A 21,005-nucleotide genomic window follows, 5' to 3' on the forward strand; every position below is an offset into this window, starting at 1 on the left:
CCCCCCTCATTGGGGGGGGGGGGGGGCAGCAGCGGCTGCGGACGCAGGCTCGCTCGCTCACCAGACAGCGACCTGGGCAGCTTGTAGTGAAAGAGGGCGTGGCCGTGAGACTCCTCGGCGGCGCAGCACCAATACTGCGGGCAGGCAGGGGACGTATTGGATAAGCATCCCTAGGTAGCCCCATTTCTCTGCTGCCGCATGCGCAGAGTTGCGTCTGTTCTGTATGCCGGCGGTGACCGCGCCGCAGTCGCGCCGCTGCGCCCCACCCACCAGCTGCTCCGTGATCTTCTGGAATGTGTCATCAAAGGCGCGGGCCTCGTCCGCAGAATCAAAGCCCGCCACCAGGCCTGGCTGCATGTTGCTGCAGGGGGTGGGGCTGGGCGGGAGCGCTCAATCCTGGGGATGAGCAGTGCAGCGCCAGCGCGCAGGCAGGCAGGCAGGCCGTCACAAGTAGGGCGCACGGTATGCTGAGGGGCACCTGAGCTGCAGTACCGCAACCTCCCGCAGCGGCGCCGCCACGTCCTCAATCTCGCGCTGGGCGGCGCCGAGGCGCAGCTCGCCCTTTGCCACATCCGAGGCCGCCGTGCTGGCTGCCGCCGCGGCCCCTGCCGCCGCATCGACCCCATTTGCCCACGCCGCGCCCTGCTCCAGGGCTGGCGCCGCATCCAGCACCCGCAGCTCTCCGCGGGAGAGGCGCAGCTCGGCTGGTGCCTGCGTGGAGGGAAGGAGAGACACGGGCCGCCGCGCCAGTCAGATGGAAGGCTGAAGCTTGAGCTGCATCTCAACAACCCGCCCCTCGCTGTACCTCCCACAAGCACACACACGCACACACACCACCCACCCGAGGGTCTTCCAAGAAGCCGGGCACACGGTACCGCCCCTCCAGCCCGGCCATCTCCATGTATGGAATGTGCAGCACAAAGTCCGAGGGGCACTCAAACGGCAGCCGCAGGTCGCTGACCCTGCAGGCCAGGCGGCGGAGGGAGCAGGGAGGGGGATGATGGGCCAACATGTCGGTGCGGGAGCTGGAGCCTGGTGGAAGGGGGCTGCCGTACATAGCAGCCGCATCTCCCCCCAACCCCCCTGTACCTGATCTTGCACTTCTCCAGCACGTGCGGCGTCCAGTCATAATCGCACCAGCACCACGAGGTGGGCAGCACCAGGGTGCGGTTGAGCATGCGCGCCGCGGCCAGCGCGTCCCTGCGGCGGCGGCGGGGGTGGCCGATTGGGCAGGGAGGGTCTGACTCGGCGCTGCTCACAACATAACCCTTTAGGCCACCCGCACCAACCCAGCCTCCCACCCACCTGAACTGCGCCAGCTGGTAAGACATGGCCGCCATCTGCTTGTACAGGACAGGCATGGCGCCTTTGAAGCGCTCCGCCGCCAGCCGGCCGATGAACCGCCGCACGTCGTTGGAGTAGGCGAGGTAGCGCGCCCCCGGCGGCGCATAGTACTCGGGACCATCCAGGAACCACATCCCAAACTCCCTGCACGGCAGGGGAGGGATGCACGGAAAGGGAAGCGCCGAGGAGAACTGAGGGCGGCAGGCGGTGGCGGCTGGCCGATTGCTAGTTGCTGTCCGGCCCGGAACCAGCACAAGGGGGCAACGCAGGGCAGCATGCCACGCCGGCGCAGCACGCGCTTGTGCACACGCATCGTGCCTGAAGCGCGCGCGCTTGGCGTAGCGGTTGATGCTGGTGCCGTACCGCTGGAATGTGGCGTGCACGACATACGGCTGCGCGCCGTGCCTGCACCACGGCGGCCGCTCATGATGAGAAGTGCATCACAACAAGGAGACGGTCATGGATCATGGTGAGCCACCTGATGATGAGCCAGCCGGCTGGCAAGCTGATGCACAGTGTGTGCAGCCGGGAAGGGCGGCTCACCTCCAGGGCAGGCGCTGCACAAAGGCCACGTGGCCGCTGGGGAACAGCAGGATGGGCAGCGGGTGCAGGCGCAGGGTTCCGTTGCGCATGAGCGTGATGTGGTCGTCCTCGGGGGCGGCATCCAGCTTCCACTCCGAGCCCTGCTCACGAGGAAAGCAATTTGGGTGGTCGGGGCAACGGGCGAGGGGTGCGACGGGCCACATGGATGTGTGGCGGGGGAGGGCATGTCGGCTTGGGGGCCAGCCAGGGGGACACACAAACGGGTGGGAGCGACAGGGCAAGCGAGGCCAGGGCGCACATGCAAATCAAAGCGCAGGGTGGCCGCTCACCTCCTCCAGCAGCATGTTGAGCGCCTGCTGGTCGGTGACGCCAAAGGTCTGGTTGGCCTCCGTCTGCGGGCAGCGGGCGGTGGTGCTCATGTCTTAAGTCATGCAGAAGCAAGGTGCATGTGACGGCGGACGGCGCGCAGCTGGCTCAGCGCGGCGCGGCCAGGGGCGGCAGCCGTGGAGACAAGCAGGCAATGTAGGGAGGGAAGAAAGGCCGCCAGCGAGGACTGACCTGCACCAGGGCCTCGGGCCCAAGCACCAAGTCTCGCCACAGGCGCAGCAGGCGCCGCCCCGCCTCGCGGTTGCGCACCGCAAACACGCCGGTGTTGTACGCCCGCCCCCAGATGTTGCCTGGCACGTGGCCGCAGCGTGGCTGGTTGTGCTGCGGGCGCCAGGCCGCCTCCACCTCGTGCGACAGGCAGTCGGTGGATATGAACCAGTCGGCCGCAGGGCGCTGGTCAAAGTACTGCTGGGGGTGCCTCAGCCACACCGTGTCTGCGGGGCGCACGGAGCAGGCGAGCCATGGGTGGCTGGGGTGGAGCGGGATGGGACGCGCTCCGATGGAGCACGGTGGCGGGCCACGCAGCTGAATCCCTCTCGCAACCTCCACCCCTGTTTGCGGGCACCGCCACGAGGGGCCATGCATGGGCGGCATGCTGGCAGCTGCCGCGGCGCCAGCAGCACCAACTCGCCACAGCCGGGTCACAGTGACCCCGGACCCCAGCACCCCGCACCGCCCGCCCACCCACCCGAGTCGCTGACCACCACCGTGTCCACGCCGCCGCCGCCCTCCAGGATGGACAGCGTCAGCTGGATCTTGGCGGCACCCATGTTGCGGAAGGTCCGGAAGTCGGCGCGGAAGAAGGATGAGTTGGCGGCAGAGCCGCCAGCAGCGTTGCCCTGCACGCCCCGCACGAGGAGCACGCGCGCACAACGGTGAGCGCAGTGATGGGGAGGCGGCCCCACATTGGGAGCGCAATGGGGGCTGGCAGGCTCCCCGCCCCGCTGCGCTCACCTCCTGCTGCCGCCACAGGTCGAGGTGGGGCAGCCCCGCCTGGGCGCACAGCTCCGACATGCCGGCATCCAGGGCCCCCACCAAGTAGGCGGCGCCCAGGCGCTGCACGCTCAGCGCCCAGTTGTGCGTGAACTCCCACATCGCGGTGTTGCCAAAGGTGACAAACACGGTGGCTGTGTTGGGTGGCTGGCCGGGCCGGACGCCAGGCGCCGAGGCTCCACCGCCCGGCACCTGCACTTCCCGGTGGCTGGCCGTTCCGGCCGTGCCGCCGCCGCCGCGGCTGCCGCCGGTGGCGTTGCCCCCTGCCCTGGGCGCTGACGCTTCTCGTGCTGCTGCCAGCACGGCCGCGGTGGAGGGCAGAGAGGTGGCCTGCCGGCGATTGCCGCCAGGGCGCGAGCGAATGGAGAGCCTTGCTCCATTGCCGCCGCCCGCTGATTCCGCTGCGCCCGAGGCGCCGCTGAAATCCGTGTCCTCACCCCATGCGGTCTGGCTGCAGGCAGGCGGGCGAGGGATGGTCACGTGACATTAATCAGTGCCGGCTGGAGCCAACGCACGGTGCGCAAGCCTGCGGCACTAGCTGCAGCGCACAATGCTGGCGGCACATGCATGGGAGGGGTGCCAGGGCAGTGCGGCAACTGGCTGCGTACCTGGATGAATGCATGGCCGTCAGAGAGTGCAGAGCAATGATCAGGGCTGCAACCAGCACCGGCGGTAGAGCGCGCGACCAGCCCCACCGCTGGGAGCGCCGTCGGTACAACAAAGCCCCCATCTTCCCGGCGCACAACCTGCGCAGGCTAGCAGACGGCATACGCTTTCGCCACGACATGCTATGGCGCAGAGAATGGCAGGGAAAGCGGCGGCAGCAGGCTTTGCAGGGTTGGAGGGAGTGCTTGCGGCGTATGAGACTCCTTGCCTGAGGACGCCTCTCGATCTCCCGCCTCGAAAGCCTACCGGGAGCTCATTCAGGGGCCGCTACGCCCCCGCCAGACTGCATGGCTTTGCCCAAATTGTCGGAGAGGCCGCTATAGGGTGCCGCCGACCGTGCTACCCATTTGTTTGCTGGCTGCGAGATTTGTGGGAGGTGGTGGGGGCCGCAGGCCATGAAAGAGCGGTGGCGACACATAGGCGCGGAGATGAAGATCTCTGTACAATCAAAAATCTCAATGCGGTCACAGTGATTGAGGAGAAGGGTGTAGAACGACGTGCCACAGTCTTGAAGCAAGCAAATCTGAGACTGACACCAGCGGCGGCGACGGCTGCCGCCTAGGACCGCTGCCACCCGACATCAGCTGATAGCTCTGCGATTAATCGCAGATGCCATTGCCGCTGCTGTCTCATTCCTCATGAAGGAGCAAGGGTGGTTTTCGTAGCTGACAAACTCCTTGGTCTTGGCATCCACTCGATCGCAGTAAGTTGGCATGGGCATCACCGGCGCCTCCCAGGGCGTGTACCCAGCTGCGAAAAGGAGAAGGCGGGAAATTCAAGTTCACGGGGCCAGCCGCCATCTGCTGCAGGAGCCGCGGGATTCCAGGAAGCGTGGGGCGCTGGCTGCATGGAAACCTGCTGTTGCCGCCAGCTGCCAGCGGGCACACCCGGCGTAGCCGGCGGCGGCAGCAGCAGCAGCAGGCCTGCACCTCCATACGGCTTTGGCAACGCATAAGGGAACGAGTTCATTATCGCCTCTGACTGGGCGGCGCAGCACCTGCAGCCAGGGAAGGGGCAGCTTGGCCATGTTGCCTCGCCATATTGCAACCAACCAAATCCGCTTAAACGCTAGCCTTCTTGAACAGGCTAGTCCAGCAGAGCACAGCCAGAGGCGCCGACGCACCAGTACAGCTCCTTTGTCACGTTGCGGTACAAGGCGTCAAAGGCCGCCTGCTGCTCCGCGGAGGCAAAACCCTCCAGCAGCCCCGGCCGCATGCCCCTGCAGTGAGGCAACCACCGCGCATTGCAGGGTGGGCAATGGGCATCTGAAGCAGCGGGGCACAGCACAGCAGGCGGCCAGGCCAGCCCAACAGACCCACCTGATTGTCAGCGCCGCAGTCTGGTTCAGAGGCTGCAGCGCTGCTACCAGCTCCCCTTGCGTCATGCGCGGCCACAGCACGCCAACCGGCTCCCTGCTGGCGGCAAGCACTGCGACTCCCGGTGCAGGCAGGGCTGGCTTGGCCGACATCATGTGTACCTCGGCTCGTCCCCGGCGTAACGCATCAGGGACCTACGACGGCAGGATGGCGCGTGCAGGGCGGCTGGGTCCGCAGCAGACCAGCAGCAGCGGCGGCAGCGCACAGGATGCCTGCCCACCACTCCCAACACTGTGCTACAACCACGCAGGATCACAGCATGGACTGGAGGAGGGGTTGCAAAGCATGCGCAGCACCTGCGGGTTGTCCAGGAAGCCGGGCATGCGGAAGTCGAGCCCGGCCATGTCCATGTACGGGATGTGCAGCACAAAGTCCGAGGGGCACTCAAACGGCAGCCGCAGGTCGCTGCCCCTGCAGGCCAGGCGGCGGAGGGAGCAGGGAGGGGGATGATGCCAACATGTCGGTGCTACAGCTGGAGCCTGGTGGAAGGGGGCTGCCGTACATAGCAGCCGCATCTCCCCCCAACCCCCCTGTACCTGATCTTGCACTTCTCCAGCACGTGCGGCGTCCAGTCGTAGTCGCACCAGCACCACGAGGTGGGCAGCACCAGGGTGCGGTTGAGCATGCGCGCCGCGGCCAGCGCGTCCCTGCGGCACGGTGGCAAGAGGCAGAGTGGCACGTGTACCTTGCGCAGGAGGGATGCTCAACCCCTCGACTCCAACAAACGCGCCACAACTCTGCCAGCCCGACACGGAGGCAGAAGCAGAGCAGCGGCACCCCATTCCCACTCCCACTCCAACCTGAACTGCGCCAGCTGGTAGGCGGTGCCCACTAGGTGCCTGTGCAGGACAGGCATGATGCCTTTGAAGCGGGGCGAGGCCGCCACCTCGTCCACCACCCGCCGCACATCGTTGTCATAGCTCAGATAGCGCGCCCCCGGCGGCGCATAGTACTCGGGACCATCCAGGAACCACATCCCAAACTCCCTGCATCAGCCAGATGACAGTTGAGTAGCTTTGCTGTGCGGTGCAGGTGGATGGGCAGAGCAGGCTGCCAGCCAGGCTGTCCCAGCTCTTGCGAGGCCCCTGCAGAGGGGTCGGCAAGCGCCAGCTTAGCCGCCAGCCCCCTGCCCACCTGAACCTGGCGCGCTTGCCAGACTGGTGCATGCTCACTGGGTACCGTTGGAAGGTGGCGTGTATCACTAGAGGGTCAACGCCAGCCCTGCAGGCAATCATGAGACACAGAGCATGCATCAGGCTAGACTGTGTTGCATGCAGGCACACAGAGGGAGCTGCACAATCCAGCCTGGCAACCGGCGGGACACGTCCCAACTGCTTGCCGGCTCTGGCGGCGCACAGGCGGCCGGCTGCGCTCACTTCCAGGGCAGCCGCTGCACGAAGGCGACGTGGCCGGAGGGGAAGAGGGCGACGGGCAGCGGGTGCAGGCGCAGGCTGTCGTTGGCGGCCCAGGTGAGCAGCAGGACGTGGTCGTCCTCGGGGGCGGCATGCACTGGGCCCGAGGGTATGGCTTTGTCCAGGATCATGTTGAGGGCGAGCTGATCGGTGATGCCCAGCGTGGCATTGGTCTTGGTCTGCAGCGGTACAGTGCAGTACAGTACAGCACGGCAGGTGGTACCGGGCCATGATGTGCGGCATGGGCAGCGTGTGGAAACTCAGCAGCGGCAGCAGCGGCAGAGCAGCTTGGTGCATGCCGGCCCACGCCGGGCCCAGAGTGAGCGGCGGCGGCGTGCAGGCAGGAGGCACTGACCACGACGGTACCGCCCGATGGGTCCAGCAAGATGTCCCGCCACCGCGCCAGCAGCGTGCGCCCCTGCTCGCGGTTGCGCACCGCAAACACCCCCGTGTTGAAGGCTCGCCCCCACGAGTTGCCCGGGACGTGACCGCACCGGGGCTGCAGGTGCTGCGCCTTCCACTCCACCTCCACCTGCGGCGGCAGAGCAGCGGTGGCGGTGGCGAAACAGGACTGGCACGGCTGGCAGCGACAATTGGCCACGCTGGCTGTGCACCAGGGCACACTCGTCCTGAGAGGTTGTGGGCAGGAGGCAGCATAGGCATCCCTCCCCAAAAGCAGCCGGTTGAAGCCTTGGCCCGCTTGTCTGGCCCTTTCTGCTCACCTTGTGCGACAGGCAGTCAGTGGAGATGTAGAAGTCGGCAGAGGGGTGCAACGCCAGGTAGGCACTGGGATCACCCAGCCAGGTCGTGTCTGCAGGGACCAGCGGTGAAGGAGGCACGGTGGGGCCCACACACCCCGGGCAACCCGCAGGCAGGCTGCGGCACCCGCCTGTGCTGCATGTGTTGCCTGCACGGCGGCGCGGATGCGTTGGCAGCTGGGCAGGGCTGGGAGGCCAGGGGGCACCCACCCGAGTCGCTGACCACCACCGTCTCCACCTTGAGCTCCTCCAGCATCGTCAGCACCAGCTGGACCTGCGCCAGCTCAGCAGGGTGGTGGGCGCCAGCTCAGCGCAGTCTGGGCACGTGATGCAGCATGCACAAGCACAGAGCGCTGCGAAGGTGCCAGCCAGCCCCACGCGTGGCTTGCTGCCAGGTCAGCGAGCATGCCACATCAGCGCGGCACCCGCCTTGGTGGCCCCCATGTTGCGGAAGGTCTTGAAGTTGGCTCGGAACATGGTGGCGTTGCCCTGGATGAGCGCCGACACATCCAGGTGCGCCCAGCCCTTGGCCTTGCACACCTCCACCATGCGCGCATCCAGGGCGCCCACCAGGAAGGGCAGGCCCAGGCGCTGCACGCTGAGCACCCAGTTGGTGATGAAGTCGCTGAAGGCGCCGTTGCCAAAGGTGATGAAGGCCAGCGGGGCGCCTCGCACGTCGGCCAACGACGACGCCCGCCCGCCGCCAACTGCTCCTCCTCTGCTGCCTGCTCCTCCCGTCCGTGGCCGCACCCCAATCAGCCCCCGCTGCTGCTCCCGCCTGAACAAGTCGTCAACGCCTTCCTCCGCTGCCTCCCTGCCCGCGCCTTGCAGGCAGCTGCACCCGGCAGCGCGAGCGGCGTGGTATGAGTGCACGTATGCATGGCTTCCGGTGCGTGATGGCAGCGAGGCCGGGCATTCGGGGCAGTCGGCAGGGCAGCAGCGCACGCGCACAATGCTGGCACGGCAAGCAGCTGGCGCAGCCCGCCCAGCACACGCCAGCCCGCACCTGGACCGGGGCCGCACGAGCAGCAGCGCCTGCACCACGCACAAGACCGCCAGCGCCGCCGCCACCAAGCCCATCAGCGAGCGGCTGCGCTGCTGCTGGCGCTGGGGCCTCGCGATGGCCCTCATGCTGCTGGCTGGCTGGCGTGGGCCCGGGAGGCGTCGCTACGTGCGCTCCGCCTGCCGCCGCCTGCCGCCACCCTTGATGCAAATCTCCGCTGGCGCCCGTGACCGCGCACAAGCGAGATGCCCCGACTCTGCTGCGTGCTCTAGGAACCCGCAAAGCCGCTGCAAGACAGTCAGGTTTCCGCCATTCGCGCTACCCCCTGCAGCGCCCTAGCAGGACACCAATGGGCGCCCTTGGGGCCGAAGGCACAGATGTTGAGCGGAGATCCTGTGACGTCGCCTGCGGCATGAGAAACCCGGATGTACTGCGGGCGGGGCCGGTACATTCGCCCCCACCCTCTTGGAAGCCTGCCGCGCAATCCCGTCATGCTCCCCGCGATCTGATGCGTCACCGGGAGTGAACGAACAACCGCCAATGGACGAGTTCTTCCTGCCCAGCGAGCCGGGGGAGCTGTGGAGCCCCGACTCGGAGCTGGCAGGCCTCCGATGCGAGGCCTTCACCGACCTGGCGGGCAGCGCCCCGGAGGAGATTGGGGAGATAGCCGAGAGTGCGCAGCTGCCGCCAGTTCAACTGCTGCCAGCGACAGCTCTCGGCGGATGGCCTGCTCTGCGCGTGAAAGCGGGGCCGCTGTGACATACTGGCTGCGTGATCAGCGGCGCCAAGTTCGAGCGCAGCCCGCAGAGCCCTGGAAGGCCTGCCGCCGCCACTCCCGCCGCCTGCCGTCGCCGCCGTACCCCGCTGCTGCTCACACGCGTCATCCTCCCTCCCCCCGCAGACCTGGCCTTTGTGCTGTGCGACCAGGACCCGCTGTGCATCGTGGAGCAGCAGAACTTTGACCAGCTGTGCAGCCTGGTGGCATGCTTTGGGCAGGTGGACGGGCCCAAGCGGCGCCAGCTCATCGACTCCCTCTGCTCCTCCCTCACCTGCCTCAACGCCTGGATCGACAAGCTGCTGGCAGCCCCCGCCGACAGCCACGACCCCGACTCCGTGCGCCAGCACCGCTCAGCCTTCAAGGCCTACATCTTTTTCCTGGGCTGGATCAGCGGGCTGGCGGCGCAGGAGAGCCGCAAGGCGGCCGCCGAGGGCAGCGGGTCCAGCGCTACACAGGCTGTCGGCGGTGCGGGACGCGGGCGCAAGAAGAAGGCGGCCGCGTCAGAGGTGGCGGGGTGGGACTGGGGCACCCAGTTCCCGCGGGTGGTCAAGGCGGTGGCGCAGGCGCTCAACACCGACCTCTGGGCCCTGTTCCGCCCCAGCGGCCCCGAGGAGCCCCTGCTTATGAAGGCCCTGCAGCTGGTGAGGGGTGGAGGGCATGGAGCAGCAGCAATGAAGGGGTGGCCGGCAAGGCGTGCGTTGCTGATTTGGTCCACAGGCTTCTCCCAGCCGCCACGTGCGCATTGCATGGCCTGATGCCATCCTATGCTGCTGCCGCAGGCCAGCAGCGCACTGGAGGACCCCGGCTGCCTCAAGTGCGAGGAGCAGGCGGCCAACGCCGCCCACATCCTGGCCGTCATGGCGCTCAAGTACCAGCAGCTGGACAATGTGACGGGTGGGTGGCAGCGACGCGCTGTGTGCCGTATGGCAGCCCTGCTTTTGCGGTTGCCTGTATGGGCGTGCAGCGCTGCCAGCGTGCTGCGTGCTTCGCCTTGCTGATGGGCTGTTGGCTGGCCTGCATGCTGCAGCTGCGCTGGTGGATGCGCTGACCAAGTATGAGCACACGCCGGTGCTGGTGGCGGGCACGCTGCGCTACGCCATTCAGCACTGGGACGATGGCGGCCTGGTGAGGCCTGCTGCCTGGCTGGCTGGTTGATGATGGTTGTTGGGTATCCAGGATGCCGCCGCTGCCGCCGACGAAGCCGCATCGTGCCATGCCCCAAGCTGCGCTGCACTGCCAGCCCACGAGCTACTGCCACTGCCATGCTTTGGTCATTCAGGCGGCTGCCGTGCTGGGAGAGATTGCGGCGGTGGACCCGGCTGAGTACGAGCGCCAGCAGAATACGTCGGGGGAGAAGGCGGGCGTGCGCAGCGTGGCGGCGTTTGTCAAGGAGATGGCCGCCCAGCTGCCCAGGTGCGGGCTGGCTGGCCTGGCTGGCGTGGTGCCGTTGCTGCGGCATGGATGCACCTGGCATTTGCATTGTGTATTCCTTGCAGCCCTTTCCCAGCCGCGGGTGTGTGCATGCAACGATCCTTGCGTGCGTGCTCTGTGACGGCCCGCGCGTGCGCAGGCTGATGTCACACCAGATTGCGCTGCTGCTGCCCCACCTGGGCGGCAAGGCCTACTCGCTGCGCAGCGCCATCGTGCACGCCATCGCCTCTCTGCTGCACAAGGCCTTTGACGGCAGCGGAGCCACCGACACGGCGGATGCGCAGGGCGCGCTGGCCCGCCTGCGCTCCAAGCAGCACCTGCTGGACCTGCTGTGCGAGCGGGTGCGCGACCACAGCAGCTACACGCGGGTGGCGGTGCTGCAGGCGTGGGAGTACCTGGCGGAGCACCGCGCCATACCGCTGGGCCACTGGCAGATGGTGACCGGCATCGCTACGGGTGAGCGCCGGGGCTGGTGCCCGAGGGCCGAGGTGCCGGGCTGCAGCCTGCAACGGATTCTGCCGGTCAAAACCGGTGCATGGGTCAAGCCCTCTGCCCGTATCTGCCACTCGCATGCCAGCCAGCCTGCCTGCTTGCCTGCCGACTCCCCCTCTCTTCTGCCTGTCGCCTGCAGGCCGGCTGGAGGACAAGTCGTCGCTGGTGCGCAAGGAGGCGCTGCGCCTGCTGCAGGCGCTCATGCTGCACAACCCCTTTGGCCCCAAGCTGCCCCTGGATCGCTTCGACAAGACCCTGGCTGACCACCGGGCCATGCTGGACCAGCTGGTACCACCAGAGGAGGCGGCCCCGGCGCTCGGCCAGGAGGGTGACACCCTGCAGCAGCCCATCCGTGTGGAGGGCGGTGCCGAGGGCGGCGCGGCAGCCGAGGAGCCAGGCGCCGCCGTAAAGGCGGAGCCGGGCGCCGAGGAGACGGCAGAGGAAATGGAGGTCGACGGCGAGGCGGCGGCTGCCGTTGCGGCGGAGCAGGACGAGGCGGCGGCCGGTGGCGAGGCGGCGGAGGAGGAGCCCGCGCAGCCCACCTGCTCACGTGAGCTGGGGGCCAGGGTTGCGTGCGCCATCAGCGCCCTCTCCAGCTTTCCAGCCAGTCAGCACTGCCCCGCCCTGCATTGATTCCTCCCCCGCCCACCGCCTCCTCCCGTGCTGTGCCCCTCCCTGCCGCCCCCCCTGCAGCCGCGGAGGTCGGGTTTGATGGCACGCTGGAGGAGCTGCAGGCGCTGGTGGCCTCCCTGGCCATGGCCGTGACCTTCTCCAAGGCCATCTCCGCCTGCATGCCCACCATCACCCAGCTCCTGGCCTCCTCCACCATCAGCGACGTGCAGGAGAGCATCGCCATGCTGCTGACCTGCAAGCAGTTCGAGGTGGACGGCGCGGCGGACACCATCCGCAAGATGCTGCCCCTCATCTTCTCAAAGGACCAGGGTGAGGCGCCGGCAGTGGGGACGAGCCAGGGCGGCAGCTCCGTTCAGCTGCGGGTTGGTCCAGCCGTTTCTGCAGCAGGCAGCGCCAGCCAGCCAGCCAGCCGTTTCTTCCCGGGCTAGCTGCCCCTGTAGTGCACCGTGCCACCTCCTTGCCTCCTCGCTCGCCATTCTCATCCGCCAACCTCCCACCCCACTGCCCTGCTGCTCCACACGGTTGCCACCTCCCCCCGCAGCCATCAAGGACCGCATTGTGGAGGCGCTGGACCAGCTGTACATCAACGGCTGGACCGGCAACGTCTTCTCCTCAGCCCAGGCCGCACGCAACCTCATCGACCTGGCCACCGGCGCCACGCTGGGTGCGCTGTGGTCTGCGCCGCCCCATGCTGCCTGTCTGAGCTTCTGCTTCTGCCGTGCTGTGGCCGCTGGGCTCCCTCTGCTTTTGTTAATACCGCCATCGTGTGCATGGACCACCGTTCTGCCAGCGTGCTGCTGGGATCGTACTGCTGCCGCCTTCATGCGTCCCCTGCTGCTGCTGCTGAATCGCTCTCCTGGGCCGGCTGCAGGCGAGCTGGGTTCCCTGGAGGAGGTCATCAAGGAGTTCATCCACAAGCAGTTCCTGCGCCCCGTCATGCTGCACGAGCTGTGGGACGTTGCCAGCAGGGCGCACCAGGCCATGGAGCAGCGGGCGGCGGGCGCCGAGAGGTGGGCGGCCAGGGGCGGGCAGGCGGCTGCCTTTGCTGCTGTGGGAGCGGGACAAGTGGGCGAGCATGCTCGGCTGGCACGGCTTGGGAGTGCCTGCCACCAGCTTGCCCCAAGCCATGCCCCGCCTGTGTGCAGGGCGCACCGCGACCTGCGCGCCGCTCTGGCCATCCTGTCCATGGCAGCCGCCACCCGCCCCGAGGCCTTCACCCAGCAGCAGGTGGAGGACCTGCTGCGCTTTGGCTTCTCCCCTGCCGCGGCAGACGCGCTCATCACGCGCCACGCATGCATCACGCTGCAGCGCCTGGCCTCCAACTGCAAGGCGGGGTGAGTGGGGCAGTGCAGCTGGCTCTGATGGCTGGCAGGCGCAGGCAAGCAGGAGGCGTGGGGGCGCCTGCGGTCGACGGTCGCCCACACACCTCCCCGCCAGCAAGCGGCATGCGGTGACGACCTGGAGAACAAGTTGAGTGGTTACCCCACCCACCCCACCCACTGCCTGCAGCACCTACGACGGCGTCATGCCTCAGATCTTTGCCGCCCTGACCGGCGTGGTGGTGGCCTCCCCGCTGCCAGAGGCCTCCTGGTACTCTGCCGCCGAGAGCGCCCTCACCGCCATCTACGCCTTGCACCCCGCCCCGGAGCACGTGTCTGGCGCCATCCTGAAGCACCTGGCCCGCCAGGCCTTTGCCGGCGCCGACGGCGAGGCGGGTGAGGAGAGCGAGGCCGGCGGCGGCGCGGCGCCCTCTGATGCTATGGACGCGGAGGGGCTTGCAGCGGAGGAGGCGGGCGACGGGGAGGAGGGAGAGGAGGGCACGGAGGCGGAGGCTGGCGGCGAGGCGCAGCCAGCGGCCTCGCACCAGGCGGCCGCTCCCCAGCAGCCGCGCAGCATGCACTACGTGGCGCACCTCAGCCGCTTCCTGTTTGTGCTGGGCCACGTGGCACTGCAGCATCTGGTGAGCCTCGTCGGCGCTGGCTGCAGCTCAGCTGCGTCGGGCAGGCCGGCGCTGCGGCAGCGGCGGCACCTGGAGAGCGCCTGCTTTACCGCTCGCCTCTCCCGCCTGCGCCTCTTCCGACGCCTCCCTCCGCCCCGCAGGTGTTTGTGGAGCGTGCGGCCAAGGCGGTGCGGCGCATGCGCATGGAGCGCGAGAAGCGGGCGGCGGAGGAGCGGGCGGAGCGCATGGCGGCGGGGCGCACCCCCGGGGGCCAGGAGGAGGACATCAACGCGGAGCTGGGTGTGGGCAGCGTGGCGGCCGACGCCGAGCTGGATGCCATGAAGGAGCAGGTGGGAGCAGGTGCCGCTCCCTTGAGGTTGCGGAGCAGGTGGAGGCGGCAGCCAGCCCGCGCCCTGCCCTAACCAGACCTGGCCATGGTGCAGCAGCACGGCACCACCCGCCCGCCAGCGCTTCTGTCGCCGCTCTGCAGGCCGAGGTCCAGATCCTGGCGGCCCGCAGCCTGCTGGGCCCCTATGCTCGCCTGGTCTCCTCCAGTGAGCCCCGCTGCTGCCAGCCTCGCTGCCTGCCCCGTAGCAGTTGAGGGAGGGCATGCAGCCAGCCGCATTGGCAGCGCCTCTAGTTCCAGCCCGCTCATGGGCAGATGGCTTCCTGGTCTGCAACATCTCTGCCCCTCGCGCTCGCTTGCCTGCTTCTGCCCTTGCCCCCGCCTGCTCTCGCCCCCCCGCAGTGTGCTACAACATCACCTGGCTGCTGGGCGCCGACGAGCGGCTGCGTGGCGCCGCCCTGCTGGCCCTCACCAAGCTCATGGTGGTGGACAGCTCCTTCTGCGAGCACAAGCCCGCGGGGCGGGAGGGGCACTCCAACCTGGACCTCCTGTTCACCCTGGTGCAGCGCGAGTGCGTGGGCTGTGGCGTGGCGCGGCTGGGAGCGCTGCCGACCCTGCCGCTGCGCCGTGTTCTGTGCCGCATGGGACGGGCGTGGCTCCATTCCCAATGGGGTGGCTGGCTCCAGTTTTGCAGTGCTCTTCCGCATTTTCCGCATTCAAGCCCCCTTCATCCCGCCGCGTGCCGCGCCGCAGGTCCCTGGAGGCCAGCCTGCGCTCCAACCTGATCATCGCGCTGGGAGACCTGGCGCTGCGCTTCCCCAACGTGCTGGAGCCGTACACGGGTGGGTTTGAGGGGTGGGCTTGAGGGCCCCTCGATGTGGCACTACCACCCACGTGCTGGGTGGCAACCAGCCCCACCCGCCGACACCTTGCCCTGCCTTGCCCTGCCCCGCAGAGTTCATGTACCGCCCGCTGTGCGACCGCAACGTGGCTGTGCGCAAGAACACGCTCATGGTGCTGACACACCTGATCCTCAACGACATGATGAAGGTGGGGTGGGGGTGGGGGTGGGGGGCATGGCGGTGTGTGTGAGTGTGGTTACGGAGTGGAGAGAAGCGGAGCTGAATGGAACGCTGGCCAGGGGGCGGATGGATGGCTTGCAAGCCGCGCAACACCCGCTTGCCCACCCGCCACCGGCCCCACCCTGCCTGCCTGCCTGCCTGCCTGCAGGTCAAGGGGCACATCGCCAAGATGGCGCTGTGCCTGGAGGACGGCGACGAGCGCATCGCGGCGCTGGCCCAGCTCTTCTTCCACGAGCTGGCCAAGAAGGAGTACAAGGTGGGGTTTGGGGTGGTGTTGGAGGGAGGGGTGCCGGTGCGGGTTCGTGCATGAGGAGGGGGACAAGGAGGAGCGCAGTGGAGTGGAGCGCAGCAGAGGGAGACGTCTGTAGATGGGCTGGGGAAGGTGGAGTGTGGCTGCAGGCCGAGCCTGGGTGGTGTGCGGCCCTGTGGGTGGTGTGTTTGGGGCGTAGCGTTGATGCTGCACGGTTGCCCGCCTCCTGCCCCGCGTGCAGGGCACCAGCCCCATCTACAACCTCCTGCCCGACATCCTGTCCAACCTGTCCAAGGAGCCCGCCCTGACCAAGCCCCAGTTCCAGGCCATCATGCAGCACGTGAGGGGGGCTGGCGAGCTGCCTGCGCCTCTGCAGGATCGTCGGTGGCAATGCATGGCGGCACACATGCCTGGGGCGCGTGTCTGCCTGCCCGCCTTCTCGCCATCTCACCTCCCTGCCCCCACCAACACCACCCCCTGCGCAGCTGCTGGGCTACATCAAGAAGGACAGGCAGGGCGATTCGCTGATAGACAAGCTGTGCCAGCGCTTTGCGGCCACAGATGACGCCGCTCAGTGGCACTCCATCGCCTTTTGCCTCACGCAGGTGGGCGGGGCGCGGCGCAGGAGGGCGGCGCTGTGCTTGCCTGGCGCGGTGCATTGCGCCGCCTATGAAGCGTGCAGGAGGGGATGTTCCGGGTGCCGCCTTGCACAGCTTGCTGGGCGTGAACCACGCCCCATGGGCTTCCCACGTCTTTGCCCTCTCTGCTGCAGCTGCCGTTGAGCGACAAGGGCTTGAAGAAGCTGAGCGATTCGTTCCGCCACTACAAGCACGCGCTGGGGGATGAGGAGGTGGGCTTGTGCCGCCGCCGCTGGCCTGCCGTGCCCTGTGGTAAACAAGCAGAGTATGGGGCCGGGAGGGACGACCACTTGAGCAGGCTCAGCTGGTCCTGGATCGGCGCTGACCGGCCTGCCGGCTGGCGGCTGTGGCTCGCCCGCAGGTGGCTGCTGCCATCACCAGCATCATCCAGAAGGCCAAGAAGGGCAGCAACAAGCAGGAGCTCAAGGTGTGTGGTGGCGGTGTCTGCATGCGCTGGATGGGGACCGCCAGCCAGTCAGCCTTAGTCCAAGGCAAAGGCTGTGCCTGAGCCTCGCCGCACCTGCCTGGCTGCCTTTGACCCACGTCACCAATGCCCCTGCAGGCTGAGATTGAGGGCTTTGAGCAGAAGATTGCCGAGTATGCTCAAGAGCGGGCAGACGAGGTGCGGACCGCTGAGGAGGCGCGGCAGCACGCCGAGGAGCGCGCCGCGGCGGCAGAATCTGGGCAGGCCAGCGGCGGCGGCGCGGCCCCCACCGACACCACCGACGTGTCTGACATGCGGCGCCAGCTGGGCGGCATGCAGCTGGAGGTGGAGAGCGGCGAGCGGCTGGATACGGCGGCAGCGGCGGCGGCGGTGGTGGAGGGCGCCGCCGATGTGGACGCGGCTGGTGCGTCCGATGTGCGCAGCCAGCTGGGCGGCATGGAGTTGCAGGAGGAGGCGAGTGAGGAGGCGAGGGCGATGAGCGAGGATGGGAATGTCAGCTTGGGCGAGCGGGCGGCAGAGATGGAGGCGGAGGGCGGTGCCGCGACGGGCGCCTCCCAGCCCGCAGTGTCCACCAGCAGTCTGGCACGGCCACCAAGGTGAAGCCCGAGCCAGAGGAGGCGGCGGCAGAGGCGGAGCGCGAGGCGGAGCCGGAGCAGCGGCCGCGGCAGGCTGGCGGCCGCCGCACCGCCGCCGCTGCCAAGCCCGCGCCGGCTCGCCGCACCGGCAGGCGGCGGGCGGCAGTGGTGGAGGAGGAGGAGCCAGAGCAGGAGGCTGCGGCACCCGGGCCTGAGGAGCAGGCAGAGGAGCAGGAGCAGGAGGCGGCAGCCGCCAACCGGCAGGCCGGTGGCAGCCGGGCCTCTGGCCGCGCGCGCGGCAACAAGGTGGCAGCGCTGGCGGCCATGTTTGGGGGCGAGGCGGCGGCTGCAGAGGAGGCCGTGCCGGCAGCCAAGGGCAGCAGGCGCAGCACCCGCAGGTGAGCCCTGGGGAGGCTGCCGCGTGATGTGCATGTGGTGCTCTGAGTTGCATGCACTGTGGCCTGAGTCCAGGTGGGTGGATCCTCATTGCCATTCGTGTAACCTTGCTCCTGCTGCTGCCTCTGCAGGTCTGCCCAGGCAGATGGCGACAGCCGCATCCGGGCTGTGCGGGTGAAGGAAGAGCCGACGGCATGAGACGGCTGCTCTCGCCCGAGCTGCTGACATAACTGCCATGGCGGGGACGCGGACCCCGTCAGCACTGCTTCCTGCCCAGTGTGGCGCAAGTTGTATTGACGACTCTGTACTTGACACACTGTTTTTGACTGTGTAACTCACGCCTGACCGCATTGTACTTGCATTGAGAAACGGCGGGCTGGAGCACTGGTGGTGAAGGTGGGAGGCGCTGCAGGCTGGGCTGTGACTTCCTGATGTGATCCCTTATCCTGGACGTTTTTCCACCTCCACATGGGAGGATACCAGCAGACCTGTGTGCAGAAAGTCAACTGCCAGCTGGCATCTTTGCATCTTTTGACTCGCTGCATTCGCTCCGGCCCTTGCCTCCTCGGCGATCTCTCTCCGTGATCAACCCAGCGAGCAAGGGAGGCGATGGCGGTAGACGAAGAGACGGCGGTGGCCGGGCTGGTCGGTGCCAAGGACATCGAGGCGCTGGAGGCCGCCATCGGGCAGGCCTCCTTCCTGGACAGCAAGCCGGGCGAGAGCCGACAGAAGCTGCGAGGTGGGCAGGGGGAGATGGGCGGTGACATGGGCGGTCTCAGACCCACCACTGGCCGATTTGGCACCGGGACTGCCACTTCCCCAGCTAGCGCACCCCTGGCTGAGACGCCCAGCCATGTGCCACTCCGCTGCAGCGGCGCGCACGCGGCTGAAGAAGATGAAGGCCGACGCGGAGGCTAAGCTGGCGGCGGCCGCCGCCAACAACGACCTGTCGCCGCACCGCAAGCAGGTGGGGATGGCTTGTTGGCGTGCTCCCAGGACGGGATCCATCAGTATCCACCGCAGCAAGGAGAACACTGCAACCTTCGCTGGAGAGATGGCTGCCCTCTTCTTGCGCCTGCCCACCCTTGCCGCTGACTGCCGCTGCCGCCGCTGTCATGCGTGCCTGAACAGCAGAAGTACGATGCCGCCGAGTTTGAGGCTCTGGTCAGCAAGTACGAGAAGCTGAACTGGCGCATCATCAGGTGATGCAAGGGCGAGAAGCGCAGGCAGCTGGAGACGGGGCTGCCCTGTATCCATGCCGCCGCCGCCATGGCATGTGTGGGCCCGCTAGGCCTTGCATCCCGCCATGCGCCGACTTGCACCCCGCCCCTGCTGCTGCAGCAAGCCTGGAGGCGCCACCGTCAAGCCGGATGACTTCTACGTGCTGTATGGGTGAGCCACGCTGGCTGGGCTGGGCTGGCTGGGACAGCTTCCACTGCGCGCGTGTGTGCCCCCCTGTGAGGTCAGCCAGGACGGCCGGGCATGCAGGCTGAGCTGCTTTGCATAGCTCACTTGCCCACACTCCCCACCTGCCTGCAGCTACCACCAGCAGGCCACGCAGGGCAACATCACCACGGAGCGGCCCATGTGGGCTGAGAAGGGCGGGCTGGACTTTGAGGGGCGCGCCAAGTGGGATGCCTGGGCCGCGCACAAGGTGGGCTGGCGGTGGGGTGGGGTGGGGTCAGCTGGCGGCTGGAGGTGCAGTTGCTCCGGGAAGTGCAGCAGGCTCCGGGTTGCGCTTGAAGGCGGGTCGAGGCAGCCAGCCCTGCCAGCCCAGCCAGCGCCCTGCGCCTCCTCAGACGCCGCAGGCCTCACCTGTCGCCTGTGCGGGTGCCCCCTCCCCTCCCCCCTCCGCCTGCCGCAGGGCATGACGACGGAGAAGGCACGGCTGGAGTTTGTCAGAACCTACTACGAGTTTGGCCCCAAGTGCCTGTACACCGACGCGCGCACAGGCGACGACGGCAAGGCGGCGGGCGGCGCCGCCGCAGAGGCCAAGGAGCCCGCCGCCGCGGAGGCCAAGCCAGAGGCCAAGCCAGAGGCCAAGCCCTGAGCGCTGGCGGCTGTACACTCTCCCTCCGTCGCGAACGCTGAACTGGAAAAAGATTGCTACATGAAAAAATGCAACTACGTACCAACAGGGTATACCTAATAATGCTTAGTAGATGCTTATACATTGGCTGGCTGCCCGTGGGCTGCCGCCTGGCCGCCGCCTTGCAGCTCACAGCTCGTTGAGCGCCTGGTCGAACGCGGCGATGAGGAAGTCGACGTCGGCCTTGGTCCAGCACATGGGCGGCTTGATGCGGAAGGCGTTGCCGTGCAGGCCTGCAGGGTGGGAGGGCAGGGAGGGCGCGGCATGGCAGGGGCGGGTGAGCCGGGCGGCAGGTGGCGGGGAGGCAGGCAGGGCTCCTTCAGGCTTGCGGGCGCGGCCCTTTTGCCTTCAGCGCGCTCGCGTGCGCCCCCGGGAGACCGTCCCCGCAGAGCTCACCTCCCTTGCCCAGCAGCACGCCAAGGTCCTTGCACCGCTCAAACACTTGCGCCACCTCCGCCACGGCAGGCTCCTGCAGGGCGGCGGCGCAGGGTAGGGCAGGGCTCAGGGCAGGGCTCAGGGCAGGGCAGGCACTGGGCAAGCAACTGGGTAGGGTGCAGCATGGGAGGCAGCACGTCGGCGGTGCCAGGCACATGCACGGCACGGCGACACCGAAAAGCAGGCCAGCGGGCCGTGCGCATGCATCTGCCTGCTGCCTCTTGCCTTGGTCTGCCTGTCCTTCACCATCTCCACGCCCACCATCAGCCCCCGGCCCCGCACGTCGCCGATGATGTCGTGCTTGCCCTGCAGCCGCCTGCGGCAGACAGGCAGGCGGAAGGCAGGCGGGGAAGGCGGGCGGGGACCCCACACAGGACAGCAGGTTCAGTGTCACTGACCCTCACGATCACGCAAGGGCGAGCATCATCATCATCAGCAGCAGCAGGGAGCCAGGGCATCCCCTTCTTGCGCAGCCTGGCCTGCCGCCGCCTGCCTGCTATGCCTGCTATGCTTGCTATGCCAGCGCACCCAGCGCCCAGAACACACCTCAGCTCATCCAGCAGGTACCCTCCCACTTGGGCGCAGTTCTCCTGCAGCCCCTCCTCATCAATCACCCGCAGCACGGCGCGCCCCGCCGCGCTCGACACCGGGTTGCCACCTGCGGGGGAGGCGGCGGCGGCGGCGGCGAGGGAGCAGCAGCACCGGCAGGGTGGGGCATCGGAGCAGCAGCAGCAGCAGCATAATGAATTGGAAGCTGGCAGCAATAGACCTCTGCCAGCCAGGCGGTGCCAGCCCCTGTGCAAAGCGCCGGCCCGCCGCCCCGCTCCGCCCCGTCCCGCCCCGCCCCGCGCCGCCCCGCGGGCGCACCGTAGGTGTTGAAGTGCAGGCGTGCGGCCATGACGGCGGCGATCTCGGGGGTTGTGACCACCGCCGCCAGCGGCAGCCCATTGCCGATGCCTTTGGCCAGGGTGACGATGTCGGGCACCACGCGGTA

The 21,005-nt window shown here is 68.1% G+C and overlaps 5 protein-coding genes across 5 annotated transcripts in view; 2 read left to right on the top strand and 3 right to left on the bottom strand.

Moving 5' to 3' along the window:
• The window catches only part of CHLNCDRAFT_143777 (expressed protein), a gene marked incomplete at both ends in the record, with an annotated part of 4,259 nt that extends 370 nt beyond the window's left edge, over window positions 1-3,889 (bottom strand). Inside the window, 13 exons of the mRNA XM_005849288.1 lie at window positions 62-134; window positions 271-361; window positions 479-711; window positions 842-962; window positions 1,090-1,200; window positions 1,306-1,488; window positions 1,654-1,749; window positions 1,888-2,027; window positions 2,217-2,279; window positions 2,446-2,708; window positions 2,963-3,113; window positions 3,229-3,718; window positions 3,876-3,889. Of these exons, the coding sequence (XP_005849350.1) occupies window positions 62-134; window positions 271-361; window positions 479-711; window positions 842-962; window positions 1,090-1,200; window positions 1,306-1,488; window positions 1,654-1,749; window positions 1,888-2,027; window positions 2,217-2,279; window positions 2,446-2,708; window positions 2,963-3,113; window positions 3,229-3,718; window positions 3,876-3,889 (2,029 nt within the window). The remainder of the gene's footprint in view (window positions 1-61; window positions 135-270; window positions 362-478; window positions 712-841; window positions 963-1,089; window positions 1,201-1,305; window positions 1,489-1,653; window positions 1,750-1,887; window positions 2,028-2,216; window positions 2,280-2,445; window positions 2,709-2,962; window positions 3,114-3,228; window positions 3,719-3,875) is intronic.
• Window positions 3,890-4,513: 624 nt separating this feature from the next.
• On the bottom strand, window positions 4,514-7,735 carry CHLNCDRAFT_143778 (hypothetical protein; the record flags this gene model as incomplete). The annotated part of the gene is made up of 12 exons (XM_005849289.1): window positions 4,514-4,683; window positions 4,821-4,930; window positions 5,057-5,152; window positions 5,253-5,443; window positions 5,606-5,720; window positions 5,846-5,956; window positions 6,110-6,295; window positions 6,444-6,530; window positions 6,686-6,900; window positions 7,077-7,253; window positions 7,444-7,532; window positions 7,690-7,735. 12 exons carry the CDS (start codon window positions 7,733-7,735, stop codon window positions 4,514-4,516), a joined length of 1,593 nt encoding a protein of 530 aa, XP_005849351.1.
• Window positions 7,736-9,022: 1,287 nt separating this feature from the next.
• CHLNCDRAFT_143780 (hypothetical protein) lies at window positions 9,023-17,685 on the top strand (the record flags this gene model as incomplete). Its single annotated transcript, XM_005849091.1, has 25 exons — window positions 9,023-9,155; window positions 9,384-9,901; window positions 10,040-10,154; window positions 10,288-10,385; window positions 10,540-10,673; window positions 10,831-11,147; window positions 11,323-11,733; window positions 11,877-12,125; window positions 12,358-12,480; window positions 12,688-12,826; window positions 12,962-13,150; window positions 13,326-13,776; window positions 13,917-14,105; window positions 14,246-14,309; window positions 14,504-14,672; window positions 14,855-14,943; window positions 15,057-15,151; window positions 15,332-15,439; window positions 15,675-15,773; window positions 15,919-16,038; window positions 16,206-16,283; window positions 16,433-16,498; window positions 16,634-17,008; window positions 17,095-17,489; window positions 17,619-17,685. The coding sequence occupies 25 exons, from the start codon at window positions 9,023-9,025 to the stop codon at window positions 17,683-17,685; spliced, it is 4,791 nt and encodes a 1,596-aa protein (XP_005849153.1).
• Window positions 17,686-18,096: 411 nt separating this feature from the next.
• On the top strand, window positions 18,097-19,537 carry CHLNCDRAFT_143781 (hypothetical protein; the record flags this gene model as incomplete). Its single annotated transcript, XM_005849092.1, has 6 exons — window positions 18,097-18,226; window positions 18,360-18,454; window positions 18,619-18,689; window positions 18,829-18,879; window positions 19,027-19,141; window positions 19,352-19,537. The coding sequence occupies 6 exons, from the start codon at window positions 18,097-18,099 to the stop codon at window positions 19,535-19,537; spliced, it is 648 nt and encodes a 215-aa protein (XP_005849154.1).
• Window positions 19,538-19,705: 168 nt separating this feature from the next.
• CHLNCDRAFT_143782 (hypothetical protein) overlaps window positions 19,706-21,005 on the bottom strand; it is a gene marked incomplete at both ends in the record, with an annotated part of 4,032 nt that continues 2,732 nt past the window's right edge. The window contains 5 exons of the mRNA XM_005849290.1: window positions 19,706-19,809; window positions 19,973-20,045; window positions 20,258-20,327; window positions 20,558-20,669; window positions 20,879-20,968. Coding sequence (XP_005849352.1) covers window positions 19,706-19,809; window positions 19,973-20,045; window positions 20,258-20,327; window positions 20,558-20,669; window positions 20,879-20,968 — 449 coding nt within the window. The remainder of the gene's footprint in view (window positions 19,810-19,972; window positions 20,046-20,257; window positions 20,328-20,557; window positions 20,670-20,878; window positions 20,969-21,005) is intronic.

This window comes from Chlorella variabilis (genome assembly GCF_000147415.1).
Source record: "Chlorella variabilis unplaced genomic scaffold CHLNCscaffold_6, whole genome shotgun sequence".
In the NCBI taxonomy this organism is placed as follows: Eukaryota; Viridiplantae; Chlorophyta; class Trebouxiophyceae; order Chlorellales; family Chlorellaceae; genus Chlorella; species Chlorella variabilis.